Source organism: Dermacentor andersoni, chromosome 8 (assembly GCF_023375885.2).
Source record: "Dermacentor andersoni chromosome 8, qqDerAnde1_hic_scaffold, whole genome shotgun sequence".
Lineage (NCBI taxonomy): Eukaryota > Metazoa > Arthropoda > Arachnida > Ixodida > Ixodidae > Dermacentor > Dermacentor andersoni.
In genome coordinates this window covers 121,845,781-121,862,540 of record NC_092821.1, presented here as the reverse complement: position 1 = coordinate 121,862,540, position 16,760 = coordinate 121,845,781, and the positions used below count along the sequence as shown (strand labels likewise).

Here is a 16,760-nt window from a genome sequence, read left to right as displayed (position 1 = left end):
GCTACACCTACGCCCTCTAGTACGACGTACCAACAAGCCCAAAATGCAATCCTAGTTCCCGTACGAAGTGGACCGTAATGTCTCGGTCACTGCGCCGTCAACCACAATACCTGACCGCGGTAGTTCACCCACCTTCCAAGCTCGAGACGAACTCCACGCCTCGCAGGTCGTTGTTCGTAGACAGAATTTTGAAGAACCTGTCCAGCTTGGAGGCCTTGAAGGCCTGCATTGCAAATAAATAAAGAAAGGAAGGAATGTCCAGCTTGGAGGCCTTGAAGGCCTGAATTGCAAAGACAAAGAAATGAAAGAATATCCAGCTTGGAGGCCTTGAAGGCCTGGATTGCAAATGCGTAAAGAAAGAAAGAAAAAAGAAAGAGAAAAGAAGGAAAGAAAGAAAGTCGCAGCGAGTAATTTGTTCTTTTCTTTTGCCGCACATTATCGTGCCCGCAATGGCGACTGAAAATAAACTATATGTTCGGGGCGCGTGTTCACAGACGCTGCAACGAGTACGGACCTTTAGCGTGAGGCACCAGTAGTGGGCGTTGTACGTCATCGGCTTGGAGCTCAGTACCTTCTCCAGGTGCTGCGGAAGACTGCGGAACAGCCGGGCCCGGCGGAAATCTTCGGTTTCCGATGGGGACAGAAACCGAGAAGAAAGAAACAAACCACAGATTCGCGCGTCAGATACGTCGATCAGCGAAGGTCCGAGTGTCTGGCAATGCTAGGGGGCAAACAATCATGTCAGGAGTTATAAGTCTCGCAGGGCGCCCACCGTGCCAGCAGCCGCAACATTCCCGCGGTGTAGTATCCCTGCAGCCCACCGTCCCTCCCCGAGCATGTGATTGAGGGAGGCCGTGAACAAATTTCCAAGGCACTCGTAAGCTGTGCGAGTGTATCTGCGTGTATTTCTCTTTCTCTCTCTCCCTCTCCCTCTGTGTGTGTGTGTGTGTGTACGTGTGTGTTCTAGTGTCTGCTTATGCGTATTTCTATGAGTACGTCACTCTCCCTGAGCACCTGTGTTCGTGCGTGTATGTGTTAATGCGCGTGTGTCCTCAGAGCACGTGCGTGTGCCATGATCTCTTCCTGCTTTCTCCGTAGAGCGAGACTGCTTGAGCAATCGGCGCCCGTGGTGTACGTACCCCTGGTGAAGTTGAGCGGCATGCCGACCCCCTGGGCCTGGCACTTCGTGAGCACCTCTTCGCCGCCCACAGCGACTCGCGCCAGAAGCTCCAAGCCGAGACAGGTTCCCCACAGGGGGAAGTGCGTCCCGTTCCGGTACGCCTGGGGGAGCACGGTGTGATTGATTGATTGATTGATTGATTGATTGATTGATTGATTGATTGATTGATTGATTGATTGATTGATTGATTTCATCTGGCGCGAGAAGCTTACGCTGTGGTGTGATGGAGGCCCCAACTAGATCAGTTTGCCATGGAAGGAGGACGGGCTGAGTGAGTGAGTGAGTGAGTGAGTGAGTGAGTGAGTGAGTGAGTGAGTGAGTGAGTGAGTGAGTGAGTGAGTGAGTGAGTGAGTGAGTGAGTGAGTGAGTGAGTGAGTGAGTGAGTGAGTGAGTGAGTGAGTGAGTTAGCGAATGAGTGATCGATCGATCGAAAGATCTGTCTAACTCACCTCCATCGCCAGATGATAAAGAATGGTGCCAGCTCTGCCATAGCTTGAGTTAAGGGCGTCCACGTCGCCGCCGGGAAGCAAAATGCTGTGGATTAGGATGAAAATGTGACGCCAAAAAAAACAAGCACCACCAAATCGCGAGCTTACGAGTAACCCTTTGCGCGTATCGAGCTGAAACTATTTATCTACATTAACAAAAAAATCATAGGTGAACAGTGCCTGTATTATCCAGCGAAACCTAACAGTACAAAAAAGTATTGTGGCAGAAAACGTCCAACATTATTGTCAAAGACTTCGATAGAGTTTCGCGTGAAACGTTTCTTTTTTTCTTTTGTCGTTCTTTTTTTTTTGCTCATCCGCACAGTCATCGGTGAATCTCAAGAATGTACGGGTACACCAGCAGGCACAAGAAATGACAATCTCGCTGCCAATCACAATGCCGAATGACACGACGACGCAGCATATCTTGTAATCACTGCGCCTCAGTTGAACCTCCGCAGCAACTTCCACTATCCCTACATTATCCTGGGGACGTATTCCGCGGACAACCGCTTCCGGCGGTAGTTACCGCCTCGGCCGTCAGGCGCGCGCCTATTGGCTGGTTGAGCAAAAAATTTGATGAGTTGATTGGCTGGCTGAGCACTACGTCACGCGAAGGCGAATAGTATCACCGAAGTGATCGTCGCAGAATAAGTCCCCTGGCTGCATCATTGTTGGAATAAGCTACCCCATCTAGCTGCCGCACTCGACGTGAAGCAGTCTATTGCGCCATGGGACACTATTTCTTTAATATATTGAAGGCTAGTTACTACCTCAGCCGCGTTGGCACATCCATTCGTGGGCATCGGCCAAGAGTGGGCACATACATACCCTATCACGCACGCACTGACGATTGGGCACGTGCCCACGGATCCGAGCTGTCTGCTGGGCCAGACAGCAGCGCCAGCAGCAAGTGGTCTATGCGGGAACATACCTAGTGAACCCGTGTTGTCCACTCGGCGGGACAGCATTCAGCACATACCTATAGTGGCCCGAGCTAGTAGACAACTAAGGTCCCTGGGTATGTGACACTGTTTTATTTTTCTTTATTTTATTTTTTTAGATCGTCCAACCGCATAATGTGACCGAAGTAGAAAAAAAAAAGAAGCTATCACAAGGCTCGACGTGGTATGAGGTAAATAAATGCGACGAGCATACAGACTACGCCGGGTTTCAAATGGTCACAAACGGAATAACGTAACGTCAACAGGTTCTCTGGTGACGTCGGTAGGGAAACAGAGCCGAATAGGCCAGGGAGCGTCCTCGGCATCCAGGGTGCGCTATTCGGGAATCGGAGCTCTGTACCATGAAGAGAAATGTACGCGTGTATGTGTTGAACTCAATTCTGGGAGTTTACGTGCATGCCAAAACCAGCATTTGGTTATGAGGCACGCCGTGGTCGGGGACTCCGAATTAATTTTGACCACCAGGGGATCTTTAACGTGCCCCCAATGCACGGGACATGGACGTTTTTTTGCATTTCGCGCCCCATCGAAATGCGGCCGCCGCGGCCAGGTTTTGATCCCGCGACCTCGTACTTTGCAGCGCAATACCACAGCCGCTAAGCCACCGCAGCGTGTTGTATGTATGTATGTATGTATGTATGTATGTATGTATGTATGTATGTATGTATGTATGTATGTATGTATGTATGTATGTACGTACGTACGTACGTACGTACGTATGTATGTGTGTATGTATGTATGTATGTATGTATGTATGTACAGTCAACCGCAAAAGTTTACGGGACGCAGGATCTTCCAGGAAGCCGAATTCTCGCGAATCGTGGTCGCACAGCCTCGAATTAAATGTTCCAGCATGTAATAGCCTTCGCCACCTACACAGTGATTCATTAAATACGAAGTGTCGTGCCTTAACAGTGCAGGAATTCACATTTGAAGGGGAAACCGCATCCCGTAAACTTTTGCTGTTGACTGTATGTATGTATGTATGTATGTATGTATGTATGTATGTATGTATGTATGTATGTATGTATGTCACACTCTTGCCTTGCATTTTTCCACCTTTGTACATTACCCCTCTAGGAAACCCTTCAAGGGAAAATAAATAAATGACAATTAGGATAATGATCATAAAAATTCACACACACATCATAAGTCATGGGAGCTAAAAATCGTGACGTCACGAAACGCCGCGGAAGATAAATGAAAGCGGGAAGAAGGCTCGAATCGCCGCCATATTGGAAGTCGCGAATACAGGGCGTCCGTCCACTCGCTCTGCAATTGTTTTGCACGCGTAGATATAAAACCCAGACCGGAGAGCGTTTGGCAGCGCCATTCAGGGCCCTGGCGGCAGACGCGGAACATTCATTTGAAACCAACCGCGCCGCTGCGCGTGGGGTCGCGTTATTTCCCACATTTAGCTACCAAGGTTGCTCGACACATTTATATACTCACCCATTCACGGAATTGAAGATCTTGACGTAGTAGCTCCGTTCACGCTCCACGCTGAAACGATTGAGAAAAAAATTGGCTGTTTAGCTCGGTTAAGCCTGGAAGATTGCGAAAGCAATACCCTTGGCTGCGCCTTGGTTCGGCTGATGGTGTGGACATGGTTGCCCTTTGTTAAACTTATGGCTATACATCATCCGACATAGCGCAAGGCAGCGCGCCGACCACTGCGAGGAGCCGAGCTGTAGCCCCATTTATCCTCCTAGCGTGACGTCACACCAGCGAGCGCCCTCTCTCGGTAGCGCCGCAGCAGCGGTGCGCGAGGGCCTCCACCACCGATGCCGCGAGCTGGGGCCCCGTCTCTCGGTCTGGCGTGACGTCACACGGTCACGTGACGCGCAGCTGTGTAAGGAGGCGCCACGACCACCGATGGGCCGAAAGTGCGAGCAGTATTCTTCCGCAATAAAATTGTGGCGAGGGGACATGCACATTGGAAGAAACATTATGACACATCCATGGCTTTTAAAGACGGAAAGGCGGGCGTAGTAGTGAGCGGACATCTCGCTTGTAACGCAGCGTCTCGTCCTTCCCCACAAGTTTATGAACGTCAGTCGTAGCATCGGCGGTAAGAATACGCAAGGTCTCCAGTGTGAGGCTTCGTAAAGTATTACCTAATAAGTTGTCCAAGGCAATCAAGATACATGACGTCACGCGCGATTCATTTCGCTTGTAAAGAGTGTGCATGTGTTTGTATATGTGTGCGTTTTGTGTGTATGTAGAGCTTAGCGTCATCGATTTAAAAAAAAAACGTACGCCAATGTTTCCTTTCTTCCGCCCCCCCCCCCCTCTTTCTTTAATTTGGTTAAAGCCGAGCAAGCATGAAATATTTGCAATACACTTCACATTTGTAGGCTTTACAACTCGTGGTAAACATCAGCTTGAGCATGATAAATCATGGGTATTATTGCGAATAAAACCGCTATACAGACACAAGGCGGAGGGTGACGTCAACACGGGGCAGTTATTGTCGTCAGGTCTATCACCCGTCCAATCCTCCGGTCGAAGCCACTGGGCCTTCCAGGCCGGAATGCTCCCCTGTTGCCATGGCGACTCTCTACCTTTCTCCCTCCTTCTATCTCCTTCACTCCCATATCCTTCCCCCTGCTGGCGCTGAGCCGTGCTCCCGCAAGGGTTGCAGAAGATAGTGCCAGCCTTTCCTCCTTTCCCTACAAGAACCACTTCTTTCTCCCTCCGTCCTGTGTCTGTGGCGGTTTTATTCACAATGTCTCACCAAGTGGCCTACAACTTTAACATAGCTACTATGGCGTACTCTGAAGCGCTAAAATTCTTTCTCGGATAGACAAACGTACTGCCGCGCAACGCGTGCGAGGTCGATCCAAGTGTGTCGCCAAGCTACGGGGCGAAACGCGGCTCAGAACCAATCGTCACCGACATCAGCAATGGCGGATCTACGAGTGAAGAGGGACCTTATACGAGTGGCGATCGAAGCGCTATTCATGTGAGGTGGGAACAAACATTGCGAAAGAAGAAGAAAAACATTTCAACAGGATGAGACACAGTTGGATTTCATTCATAAAATTCCTAATCAACGTTGTATACGTGCGGCGAGAAAATAAAAGACAACTCTCTTTTACTTTCTCATCAACAGTAAATGCCTCCTCATCAGCGGCCACCACAGAAGGCGGCGTTCACGCCGCTATCAAACGTGATGCAATGCAGCTATTCGAGGCGCGCACGCAAAGTTCACTTGCTACTATACACGGCTCCCACGGCACGTCGTGTCGCTTTGCTTGTCGACGTTCTGTCCGAATTTCGGTGGCGCGGCGTTTGCGATGGGGCGCGTTCCATCGTTGCTCAACGCCCTCAGTCAAAAATAGCCAGTTTGCAACCGCCAGATAACTGTTCACTTCAGCTGCCTTCGTGCGGCTGTGCCGGCCAATGTGCTTAGTTGGCGACCGACGGCATACAACCAGCAGCGCTCAACAGCCACAAAGCTTTCTTCAGCCTGCGACGAAACGGAGTCCCGTGAATGGGCGCGATTTTGGACACGTGTACGGCTGAACGTCTTGCCGCATCGCTTTCCGCACAAAAAAAAAGGCTCGAAACGCCCACACATAGACGAATTTTGGGACACTTGAATATACAGCTCCAGTGGCAGCGGCCACAAAAGAAAAAACGACTAAGTTCCAGCCTTTGCCAACAAAAATGACGTCACTTCTGCGTTTTACTGAAATGGTGTCACATCATTGTTGTTGTTGTTGTTGTTGTTGTTGTTGTTGTTCCGATAAAAGTGTTCCCTCGTCACATAGATGGCGCTAAGCCTGACGAACCGCCCGATGAGGTGCCATGTATTGAAGGTGTGGGCTTCTATGGAAGCTTTGCTACTAGACGTATTTACCTTGCATGCGTGTATGAATGCCGCGCGCGAGACTAAATTTAGCTTGTGTTTTGTGAATATATATATATATATATATATATATATATATATATATATATATATGGGGAGTGCGCGTTCGTGCGGGTCTTTCAGCACTTATGTTTGACATGCGCTGTTTTCTCTGAGCGTGTCTGAGCTTGTTCTACGTGTGTTCAACGTCCTTTCAATAGGACGTGTCAGCGACATAAAAATTCATTTTACTGGCGTCAGAAGTTCCGCAAAGTGAGTTCCAGCAAAAAAGCCTTTAACCGCTTCGCCGCCGAGGAGGCTATGTAACATTATATGTCACATAGCCGACCGATGGCTTTGTCGATGTTCTTACAATATGGGAGCCACTCTGGCGCCAGCTTGCTCGACGAATTTCACGTACGACGCGGCGATGTACGTCTGGTTCCGCACTCCACATGTCTCATAGTTGCACACTTCTTGGGCCAGAATCCCTGCAACCATAATCGTGCCAAACGAGACAGATTAAACGCACATTGGGTTAAAAACTAAAAAAAAAAATGTGGGGATCTTTCCACATGCCGAAACTACCATCTGACCATGAGGCACGCCCGTATGCAGTAAGGAACTCCGGATTAATTTTGACCGCGCCTAGAGGGTTATTTAACGTTCACGAGCTAGTTAGTGCACGAGCTGGCGGTTACACGAGCGCTTTTTTTCTTTCTTCATTTCACCCCAATCGAAATTCGGCTTCCTATGCTGGGATCGAACCCGTAACCTCGATCTCAGTAGCGCAACGCTATGTAGTTACGAAGCCATACCGCGGCGGGTTAGGTTAAAAATAGTCACGTATAACAGAGGGTCTAGCCTGCGCGTGAACGCATTACAGTTTACGGAATGCCGGAAGGCCCCAAGGTCCCAGACGTGCCCAGCAAAGCTTGTCGCACCGTCTTGTGTCGCTAACATCAACTAGAGCGCACAGAATAATAACTGCAGAGAAACACGTCCCAAAAGCTAGGAAAGAAAAGACTTTCCAAAGTCGCGGTGTAGGAGTTCAAGATAAAACAAAGTGGTGTTGCGTCGCTCACCTATCTGGAGCCCGTGTCCTTAATTTGATTGCGAGACTATTGTGATTGGTCTGGGCACGCACTCACCGATTATTGGCCGGGAAGTCGCCACGACGACCACTGCGAGAGCCGCCAGAATTGCGGAGGCCATAACGAGCGACCGGTGCAGAGGCATGACGATCTCGATGTTTTTTTTTTTTTTTTTACGGGTACGTTGCGCACGGCTGAAAAAGAAACGGAAAGCAATTTGCCTGATTTTCTCTAAGCTAACACAAAGCATCGGTACAGCGACCTCCCCCCCCCCCAAAAAAAAAAAATTTCACCGACGATTACAGTACTCCCTAATGCGAAACTTGGGCACAGCTCTATACGTGTGTTCATTTCGCGGCTGGCGCGGACAATCTGCCTCGTGCGTGCCACGTTGCGAACGGAGCGACGTGTGGCGCGACTGCCTCGCTAATCGGGAGATCGCGAGAGGCAGCGCGTGGGTGAAGCGTGGGGGCGATTCACAGCACCAGCCGCAGAGCAGACCTCCCAGACGACGGCGCGCTACTCTGGCGCCATCTCGTAGCCACGGTCGCCGCCCAGCCCGTCTTGCGCGGCATCGCTCTTTCCTTCTCACGCTTTCGCCGTACCCTCCTCCGGCGCTTTCCTCCTCGCGCTCTCTTCGCCATCGCGAACTTTCATCTCCCGCTGAGCTCCGCGTTCGCTTTCATCCTTCGCTGTGCTCGTTCTCTCGGTTACGAGGGACAACGCCGAGGCACGCCGCAATAACGGATGGCTAAGAACGGCGCTCTAGAAACTCGAGGTTTAATGGCTCTAACCGGCGCAGTGTGTTATGAAGGACGCCGGAGTGTATAGGGCTCCAAATTATTTTTTCCACCTATACTATACGTCAACCAGCACCCAAATATAGGTGCACGAGCGCGTTCTTGAATTACTTCGCAGTATGCATGCCACCAGCGGTACTCGAACCCGAAGACTCGTGCTCTCAGCCATCGCAATGGGTGTCATAGGTGATGCATTGTATTAAACGAGCGGATTCAACTGTCTTGCTGCCTCGGGCATCAGTCATTACTGCGCAGTGCGTACCATACTTAACCCCGCCCCCCTTACTACACATTTTTTAATGCCTTAGCATTAGGAGTGTCGAAGCGAAAAAAAAGTGTATGTGTGTGAGGTGTTGGAAACAGGTCACGTGGTAGAGCTGGAGAGCGGACGGAAGAGCTTAGAAGAGCGTGTATGTTATATGTCTTTATGTGCCGTAAAACGAGTTCTATGGAGGTGTTCTGGGTAAAACGTTGCGCGCAGGCATCTTGACCAGCCCAAAAACCCATGAAAGGCAACAGGAGACAGCGGGCGCTCGCACGTGATTCCAGAAGAGGGTAGACATCAACTTACAAAACTGCAGGTATACAATAGGGAATACATTTAGTAAGTACAAAAAGTAGTTGTTTGTGTGCACAAGGAAAATAATAAATTTAGAACATGAGCATGATAGATTAGTCTAAAACATTTTTTACGAGAACAAAAAAATATACATAGCACTACGTTCAGTACACTACATACTCAGAAAAAAAAAGTCATACTCAGCATAGCGTATGCACAAACGCAAAAAGCAAGAACGAAATTACTCTGACTGGAAGTAGTTTTGCAAGCTCCGTAGGGACAGGACATCTATTTTTTGTAAGGCGAGGTTGTTTAGTAAAGTCGGAAGTGTATGTCGGAGCATCTGTTGACCGTAATTCGTTATTGAATGCGGAATGTTCCATTGTTCAGGTGAACTTGTGTCGTAGGCTGCAAGATGTTTATGTAGACGAGCTATATTTCGGATAACGTTAACTGCGTACTTGAGTACCTTGCGATATGTCAGTGACAAATGGTGCTGAAAGATATTCTGAATTCTAAGTAGATTAAGTGTTTTAAACAGTGGCTGGGTAGGGGCATCGTAAGGCTTGTTACATATCAAGTGTATTATTTTTTTCTGCAAGATAGAGAGACAGTGTATATTAGTCTTGGAGGCCGTGCCCCATACTAGACAGCAGTAGTTTAAATGAGTTAAGAATAAAGCATTGTAAATTAGTATTTTTATGTTGCGTGGAAGATATTTAAGGCAGTACACTACGCCAACCAGGAAATCGTAGTGGGTGTTCCACGCCATATGCTCATCGAAGAAGACACCAAGCGTTTTTATTGCTTTTCCAATTTCAATTTGGGAGCTCTCTATAAGGAAATCTGTTTCTAGTGTAACTTTCTTATTTTTAGCTTGGAATAACACTGCTTTAGTTTGGTAGCATTAACTTGAAGGACGTTTTCAACAGACCATTCGTATGCTTTCCTTAAAACGAGGTTTGCTGTCGCTATGAGCCTGTGCGCATCCTTCTATTTAAATAGTAAAGCTGTATCGTCAGCACATATAACATATATTGAGTTAGAATCGACATTAACTAAGTAATGTACGTAGAAACTAGTAATGTACGTAGTCTTGTATATATATATATATATATATATATATATATATACAAGACTCATTGGACCAGACAAGGGTTAAAGAGAAATCGCCATGCAGGAGCTGCCGTTCTCCGGATAACGGATCGCCCGTCCGCAGATGGAGCCCATTTGCAAACACGGGAGAACTTCGAAACTAGGGAAAGTCAAAGATCGCGACTTACGTCAAGGACGAGTGACAAGGCGGGAAGCGACCGAGATGTCGAAGCGACGTTCTCGGAAGTTTATCGGCGACCCTCCGCGTGGACGCGATCCGAAGTCACACGGGATCCGCCGCCCTCGAAGCTCGGATTCTATCGGCCGTCGACGGCTGCAATCGGAGCAGGCGATAAGACACCGACAGCACTCGAGTAGTGGACAATGTGGCTATAACCGATCAACAAAAAAAAAAAAGCAGATTGATGTACAGCTTATCGGTTCCGAGGACGTTGTCCCCTTTTGTATATATATATATATATATATATATATATATATATATATATATATATACTATTCATCAACATGGTCTATGAAATGCGTATGTCCATGTAGACACCGTATAAGTCTACATGTAAGACGATGAGCGAAACGAGAGCAAGGAGAAAGCAGGTGCCAACGTTTCGACAAGTGGAGTTGTCTCTTTCAAGGAAAAATAAGAGTCCACTTGCCGAAGCGTTGACACCTAATGTTTATCTTGTTCTCGTTTTGCGCATCGTTTTGAATTTCCGTCTCCCGCATTGTTCGTGTTTTCCCTGGCGGTCTGCATTTAGACAATTTAATGAGATGCGCGTAAAATGTGTACCCTACGGAGAGGCTCCGTATTCCACGCCAATAATTTCGCATCCTTTCCGTGCAATTATACGGAGCCTACGGATTGCGTACCTGTCAGTTCCGTAAGAATAATCACGAAAACATATATGGAATTATCGGAGCGCATGCGGAACGTTTCAGTATGGATATACTTAGACGTAATATAAGCCTACATTATAAATTTAATGAGATGTGCGCAAAATGCCGGCGTAGACGATCTACATGTTTATGCATAGTTAACCAATGAGTTAGCCTGCTCCGTGAACACCTCGTGAGAGGCCTTCGACGTGAGCCCGAGAAAACGCTGCCGACTGTCCAGGAGAGTACACACACTCGGCCCCAAAAGTTTACGGACCACGGGATCTCAGAAGAAACGTTCGATTTCCGGGCAGCCCGTAACAATGGTCAGTAAATACCGAACATCACAGTGTTGTTCACATATATGGGAACAGCAACAGCCCAGCGTTTTGCATTTACAAACCACTATACCTGTATACATATACCTGTATAGAGGCTGTAAATGCGAATAGCTAGGCTGCGTTCTGAGGCTGCGCAGATATTCAGCTTTCTTTTTTTTTTCTCAGGTCATGGTATCCCGTAAAATTTTTGTGGTTGACTGTATATCTGTTTGCCAGGAAGAAACACCCGCTCTACATGCGCACCTAATGATCGCCATCGTTAAACATACACTCGCCACTCTTCTCGCGGTGGCACACAGAGGAAAGAACATTGACGGTGTTAAATCTGTCGCAAAGTATACATGCGAAATCGTTCGTGCACTGCCAATTAGACCTTCTTTTTTTCTGTGCAGCCAAGGCAGGTCCAAATTAGTTGTTCGAACATAAAATGAGCCAATCACTGCGCGACATATCTACAGAGAGTTCTTTTTTTTTTTTCCCTTCTGAATACAGGCTATATAGTAGGTTATTCACATTTTATAACTGCAATGCAGCTTTGAGGTGCTATGATGACACGAGCACACTTAGAAAAAAAAAATCGGTGGAGCAGGCTCGACCGTGGTGTCAGTAGGAAGCAATTGCGTTTTACTCCACCTTGCTTAAAGTTGACTTGGCCCCTTTTAGAAAGAAAAGAAGAAAAAAGCTCCTCGTATCTCGTTCGGCTGTGTGGTGCAGTTCCCATAGCGCACGATCCTCGCACTCCATACATCTTGGATGGGGAGCACAATAATTGTTTTCTTATTCCCAGGGTGTTGAAACTTACACGTCATACCATATAGTAACTGCCCTCAAACAGTGCCTGCATAGTCAGCCTGGTGATCACGGGCAACGTACACCCCGTACACTTTTGCCGAAGAGTGTACACACGATAGCCGAGAAGCCTATGGCACGCAAACACTATCTCTGCCGCTAGCTTGACAGAGCCGCCAAGATGCTGGCAAACCTCGAGTTTAGGAATGGTCCGAGAGTCTATAACCACACCATTTCGGGAACGGATGACGGGAATCACAATGCTGGGTCACGCCAACGGTCACTGCACAAAAGACCGCACTCTTCCGTAAGACAGCTTACCTTTGCCAGCGTCTTCAACGCTTCAGAGTGCGTGTTAATTTAATACGTGCGCTGCGCTTCTCCGTCTTGTGTTGCACATACCCTTTCATGTTTAATCGCCACTCCCATCTCCTCTCTCTAGTGAATGGTAGTGAACCGCGGGCGTTCCCATCCGATAATTCACTCTACTTATGTCTTTTTTTCTTTCTCTCTATCTCGTCTTCGAATTATAGACAGCGGCGTCTGGGCCACTGTGTGTCATACTGACTGGATAACTGCGAACGTCACGTAGCGAAAACAGGTAAACTTCCGCATCAACTGTCACTGACAGAAATAGATATAAACTTTCAAAAAAAGAAACTACGATTTCTGTCTTCGGATAAACAAAAGAATGAAGTGCGCCATATATTGACGACACCAAGGACGCTCAAATATTTTTTTTAAACCTCCTTGGGTGAAACAGAACCAAGAACAATAACGTCCACAGCGGCGCCGATTCTACGGGGGGGCTTGTAATGTAGTTTAAAAAAGCATTGAATGCTGGAGACGCAGAGCTCAAGTAGGACACAGAAACGAAAATTTCGACGGCCATGTTTTACTCAGATTCTGGCGTCATGTTGTTGGAAGCGACAAACTGACATATAGTGACTAGGATATTATATTTTTTTTATTTCGACGAAGATACTAATAAAACATGAATCTAACACCCGTTATGGTTGAACAAATTTTCCCGAGATGTCGCCATGATGTTGCAGCCAGCAGTACTGTATATACGAGGTCTGTTAGAAAAGCATCCGGCCTTATTATTATTATTTTTTTTGCGAACAACTGGTGGATATGAAACAAGCGTGCTTGCATCAGCCGACCTTGAACCTTCGTGCGCATTCGCGAATTTTTTCCCGCCTGCCGATAGCGTTAGTCGCTGAGACTCAGCGTTTGAGTGAGGTAGTGCGCAGTGCTCTCGTCGGTTTTTTATTGCAAGGAAAATGGCGGAGCGACTAGAGCAGCGCTACGGCATCAAATTTTGCCAGAAACTAGGCGACAGCCAAGTGGAAACCATTCGGCAGATTCAGACGGCTTTCGGTGAAGATGCTATGAGCAGCACACAGATTAAGGAGTGGTACGACCGGTTTAAAGACGGCCGCACATTGGTGGAGAGCGAGCCGCGCTCCGGTCGGCCATCAACATGCCGAAATGACCAGGTCATTGCCGAAGTGAACGCTGTGGTGATGCGGGACCGTCGTGTGACTATCCGAGAAATGGCTGAAGAGGTAGGCATCAGCACTTTTTCTGCACATTCCATTATGACCGGAGATTAGGCCATGAAGAGAGCTGCGGCGAAATTCGTGCCGAAGCTGCTCACGGTGGAGCAAAAGCAACTTCGTGTTAAAGTCTCACAGGACGTGCTGGATTCCACAAACAGTGACCCCGACTTCATGAACACCATAATCACTGGTGACGCGTCTTGGGTGTACGGGTACGACCCGGAAACCGAATCCCAGTCTTCAGAGTGGAAGGATTCCACGTCACCAAGACCAAAGAAGGCCCGCCAAGTGCGCGGCAACGTCAAAGGGATGCTGACGACTGCTTTCTTTGACTCCCGCGGTGTGGTACACCACGAGTACGCACCACAGGGTCAAACAATCACCAAATAGTACTACAGGGATGTCCTCCGTCCCCTACGTGATGCTGTGCGGTGCAAGAGACCGGAGTTGTTGTCAACAGGAAACTGGCGCATCCATCACGACAATGCTCCTGCACATTCCTCGCACTTGATTCAGACTTTTTTGGCGAAAAACCAGACTCCTGTAGTTCAACAGGCTCCTTACTCTCCTGATATGGCCCCCTGTGACTTCTGGCTGTTTCGCAAAATCAAGAGGCCATTGAAAGGAGCGCGATTTCTGACAACAGAGGACATTATGGCTGCAACGACAGCTGAGCTAAGCTCCATTCCCAATGAGGCCTTCTCGGAATGCTTCCAACAGTGGCAGCACCGCTGGGAGAAGTGTGTGGAGTCCCAAGGAGGATACTTTGAGGGTGAGTAGGTTTCCAACGCTCCGGTTACGCCAGTTTCTTTTCCTTCGGCCAAAGGTCGGATACTTTTCTAACATATACCCTCACACCGCCGCACATTGGCTCCGCCGCAACACGAAAATCGTTGCGGAACTCTCTCGTGCAGCTTCGCCGTAAAGTCACTTTTTTTGTCGCGTGTTTCGTTAGAAAATAGATTCCTCACCCTGTTAGCTAAAGAGATCGCGTGCCATATGAAACTTCGACGAAGTCACTATTCTCGAAACCTTGCTCGAAAAGTTAGGTCGTAAAGATTAGGTTAGTTTCTGAGAAAAGCTGTTGGCACATGGACGGTTTTCTATTAACCCATTACTGCGACATAACGACAATGGCGAGTCGCATTATATGTCGTAAGATTGCCATCACAGCATAATACAGTGTCGCTCACAGCGACGGCGGCCGAATCGGCTGTGTGTGCGTAGAACGCAACGACTTCGAGCTAACCAACACACTGGAGCAATGGGAGGCACAACTCGCCAGCTCAGACCCGAAGGTGCAGAAGGCTCTTCTTGGTCACGTTCGGCTAGCGGCAGAAGCCAGTGGAGCCCTGGACTTGGGGCACCACCCATCAAGGTCCTAATCCCCTATCCCCATTTTCCCAATTCAATAAAGTTATTCTCTCTCTCTCGAGCAAGGTGCGGAACGACGCGCGGGTTCCCACTCGTCGTCGTCAGGTGATGGGGAAGGATTACAGCGCCTGTGTGCCGACCTCGAGGAACCCAACAAAGCCATCTTCGCGGACCGATTTCCTCTTCCGCATGCGGAGGAGCTGCCGCAAAGCTTGATGGGGGCTTCGATAGACTTGAAGTCATTGGCGTCCACGTATAACCAGGTCGAGATGAGAGAGACCAGCCGTGGGCCGTGAGTTCATCACTTTCATAACTATAGCGGGGGTTCGTTTTGGTATGCAAACCAGTCTGCTTTGGTCTGGAATCCGCACCAGCAACTTTTGAAAAATGGATGGAGAACCTTAGGTTAGGGGATGCGAGTGGCACCCAAGCTTTGGGGGAGGCAAACCACCGGGTGTACAGAAGAACCCGCAGTGGGCACGATGAAGTTGCGTCCTCGAACGCTTGGGTGCAGCCCCCTTGAGTCGTATAACCTAAAGTTCTCCTTAATTTTCCAGACGGTTGCGGACGTTTTTTCCGGCGCTTGAGCCGTCTAACCTAAAGCTCTCCATGAATTTTCCAGACGGTTTCAGGCGTTTTTCCCGGCTTGTTTATCAAGCTTTCTCCGTCTTTACTGGCCTAAATTTCAAAGCGATAACTTTTTTTTTCTCTGTACGCATGAAGGTATAATGAGGCTGTGTATAGCCACTGCGAACTGTTTCTTTTATATAACGCTATATTTTGTCGAGCGTCACCATGATGCTGCCGTGTTGCCTGTATATATACACTGATCGAACGTCAAATACAGTTCTTATCTGCGCGTGCGCGAAGGTTCGAGAACGCAACTTTCGATCGTGACGTACCTGCTCGCAAGGCCACGACGTGTCGCGACGGCTAGACCACAGGCGCGCACGAGACGTCGCTTCCTCGATGCCCGCGGTCCATGGCTCGACCCGGGCCCACGCCAAATGGGCCTCCCTTTCGCCTCGCGAAGCTCGACGGCTCATATCCTACGAACGCCGTCCGCACCATGGTCGCCGCTGCGCCCGCAGGTCGATCCATCGGAATTTCGACATGGCAGCCGCCATGTTACTTGCCCAGTTGCTCCTTAAGCCCGTGGCGCTTACCCACTACACTTTTTTTTTTAAAGTTCTCGCCCTTTGGGAGTGCACGGACGGCGCTGAGCATTCCTTGCAGGCGTAGACATATATCGTGTCGGATGATACACCTCGCGTAGAACAGTGTCCCGTGCGAAAACGTGTTTGTCTGTAGCCTTGCCCGTGCAACACGGATTCTTTCCTCTTCGGTTTGGGGGTGCGGTGGAGGACAAGTCCTTCTCCTGACGAGTCTGTGTAATGCGCCACGATTTCGGTGTATCCTCTGAGTACGGCTTCGTCCCCCCTCCCCCCCCCCCCCCCCCTCCTGGAGGCACGGATACCCGCGGCGGGCTTGCCCGGAGAGTGTTCTTGGCCTACGGCGCGTCTGTCGCCGCGTTTCCCGCCAGGGACTCTCGCCCCGGTGTCCAGAGTATGTGTATGTCCGGGAGGTTCTCGGTCCTTTTGAGCATAGGGTTTCGTACAATAATTACTACAGGGAACTCTGGCGCTGCAGTCGTTGTACCACCATGGGAATGACGAGAAGTACACGGATTTGTCTGATCTTCGTGCTTGTGGATTCAAACGTTCCCGTGGCTTTGTATATTACGCTATGCTATTGTCGTAAATTTC

At 48.8% G+C, this 16,760-nt stretch overlaps 1 protein-coding gene across 2 annotated transcripts in view; it reads right to left on the bottom strand.

Annotated features, from left to right (window-relative positions):
• Positions 1-15,994, bottom strand: part of LOC126529420 (gamma-glutamyl hydrolase-like) — a 70,645-nt gene extending 54,651 nt beyond the window's left edge. The window contains exons 1-9 of one of the 2 annotated variants that reach the window (XM_055069585.2): positions 15,897-15,994; positions 10,223-10,368; positions 7,638-7,774; positions 6,860-6,977; positions 4,086-4,136; positions 1,630-1,714; positions 1,140-1,281; positions 515-621; positions 133-223 (exon numbers count right to left, since the gene is read on the bottom strand). In XM_055069585.2, coding sequence (XP_054925560.1) covers positions 133-223; positions 515-621; positions 1,140-1,281; positions 1,630-1,714; positions 4,086-4,136; positions 6,860-6,977; positions 7,638-7,725 — 682 coding nt within the window. In that variant the 5' untranslated portion in view covers positions 7,726-7,774; positions 10,223-10,368; positions 15,897-15,994. The remainder of the gene's footprint in view (positions 1-132; positions 224-514; positions 622-1,139; positions 1,282-1,629; positions 1,715-4,085; positions 4,137-6,859; positions 6,978-7,637; positions 7,775-10,222; positions 10,369-15,896) is intronic. The other variant, XM_055069586.2, reaches the window with a different exon arrangement.
• Positions 15,995-16,760: the final 766 nt, after the last annotated feature.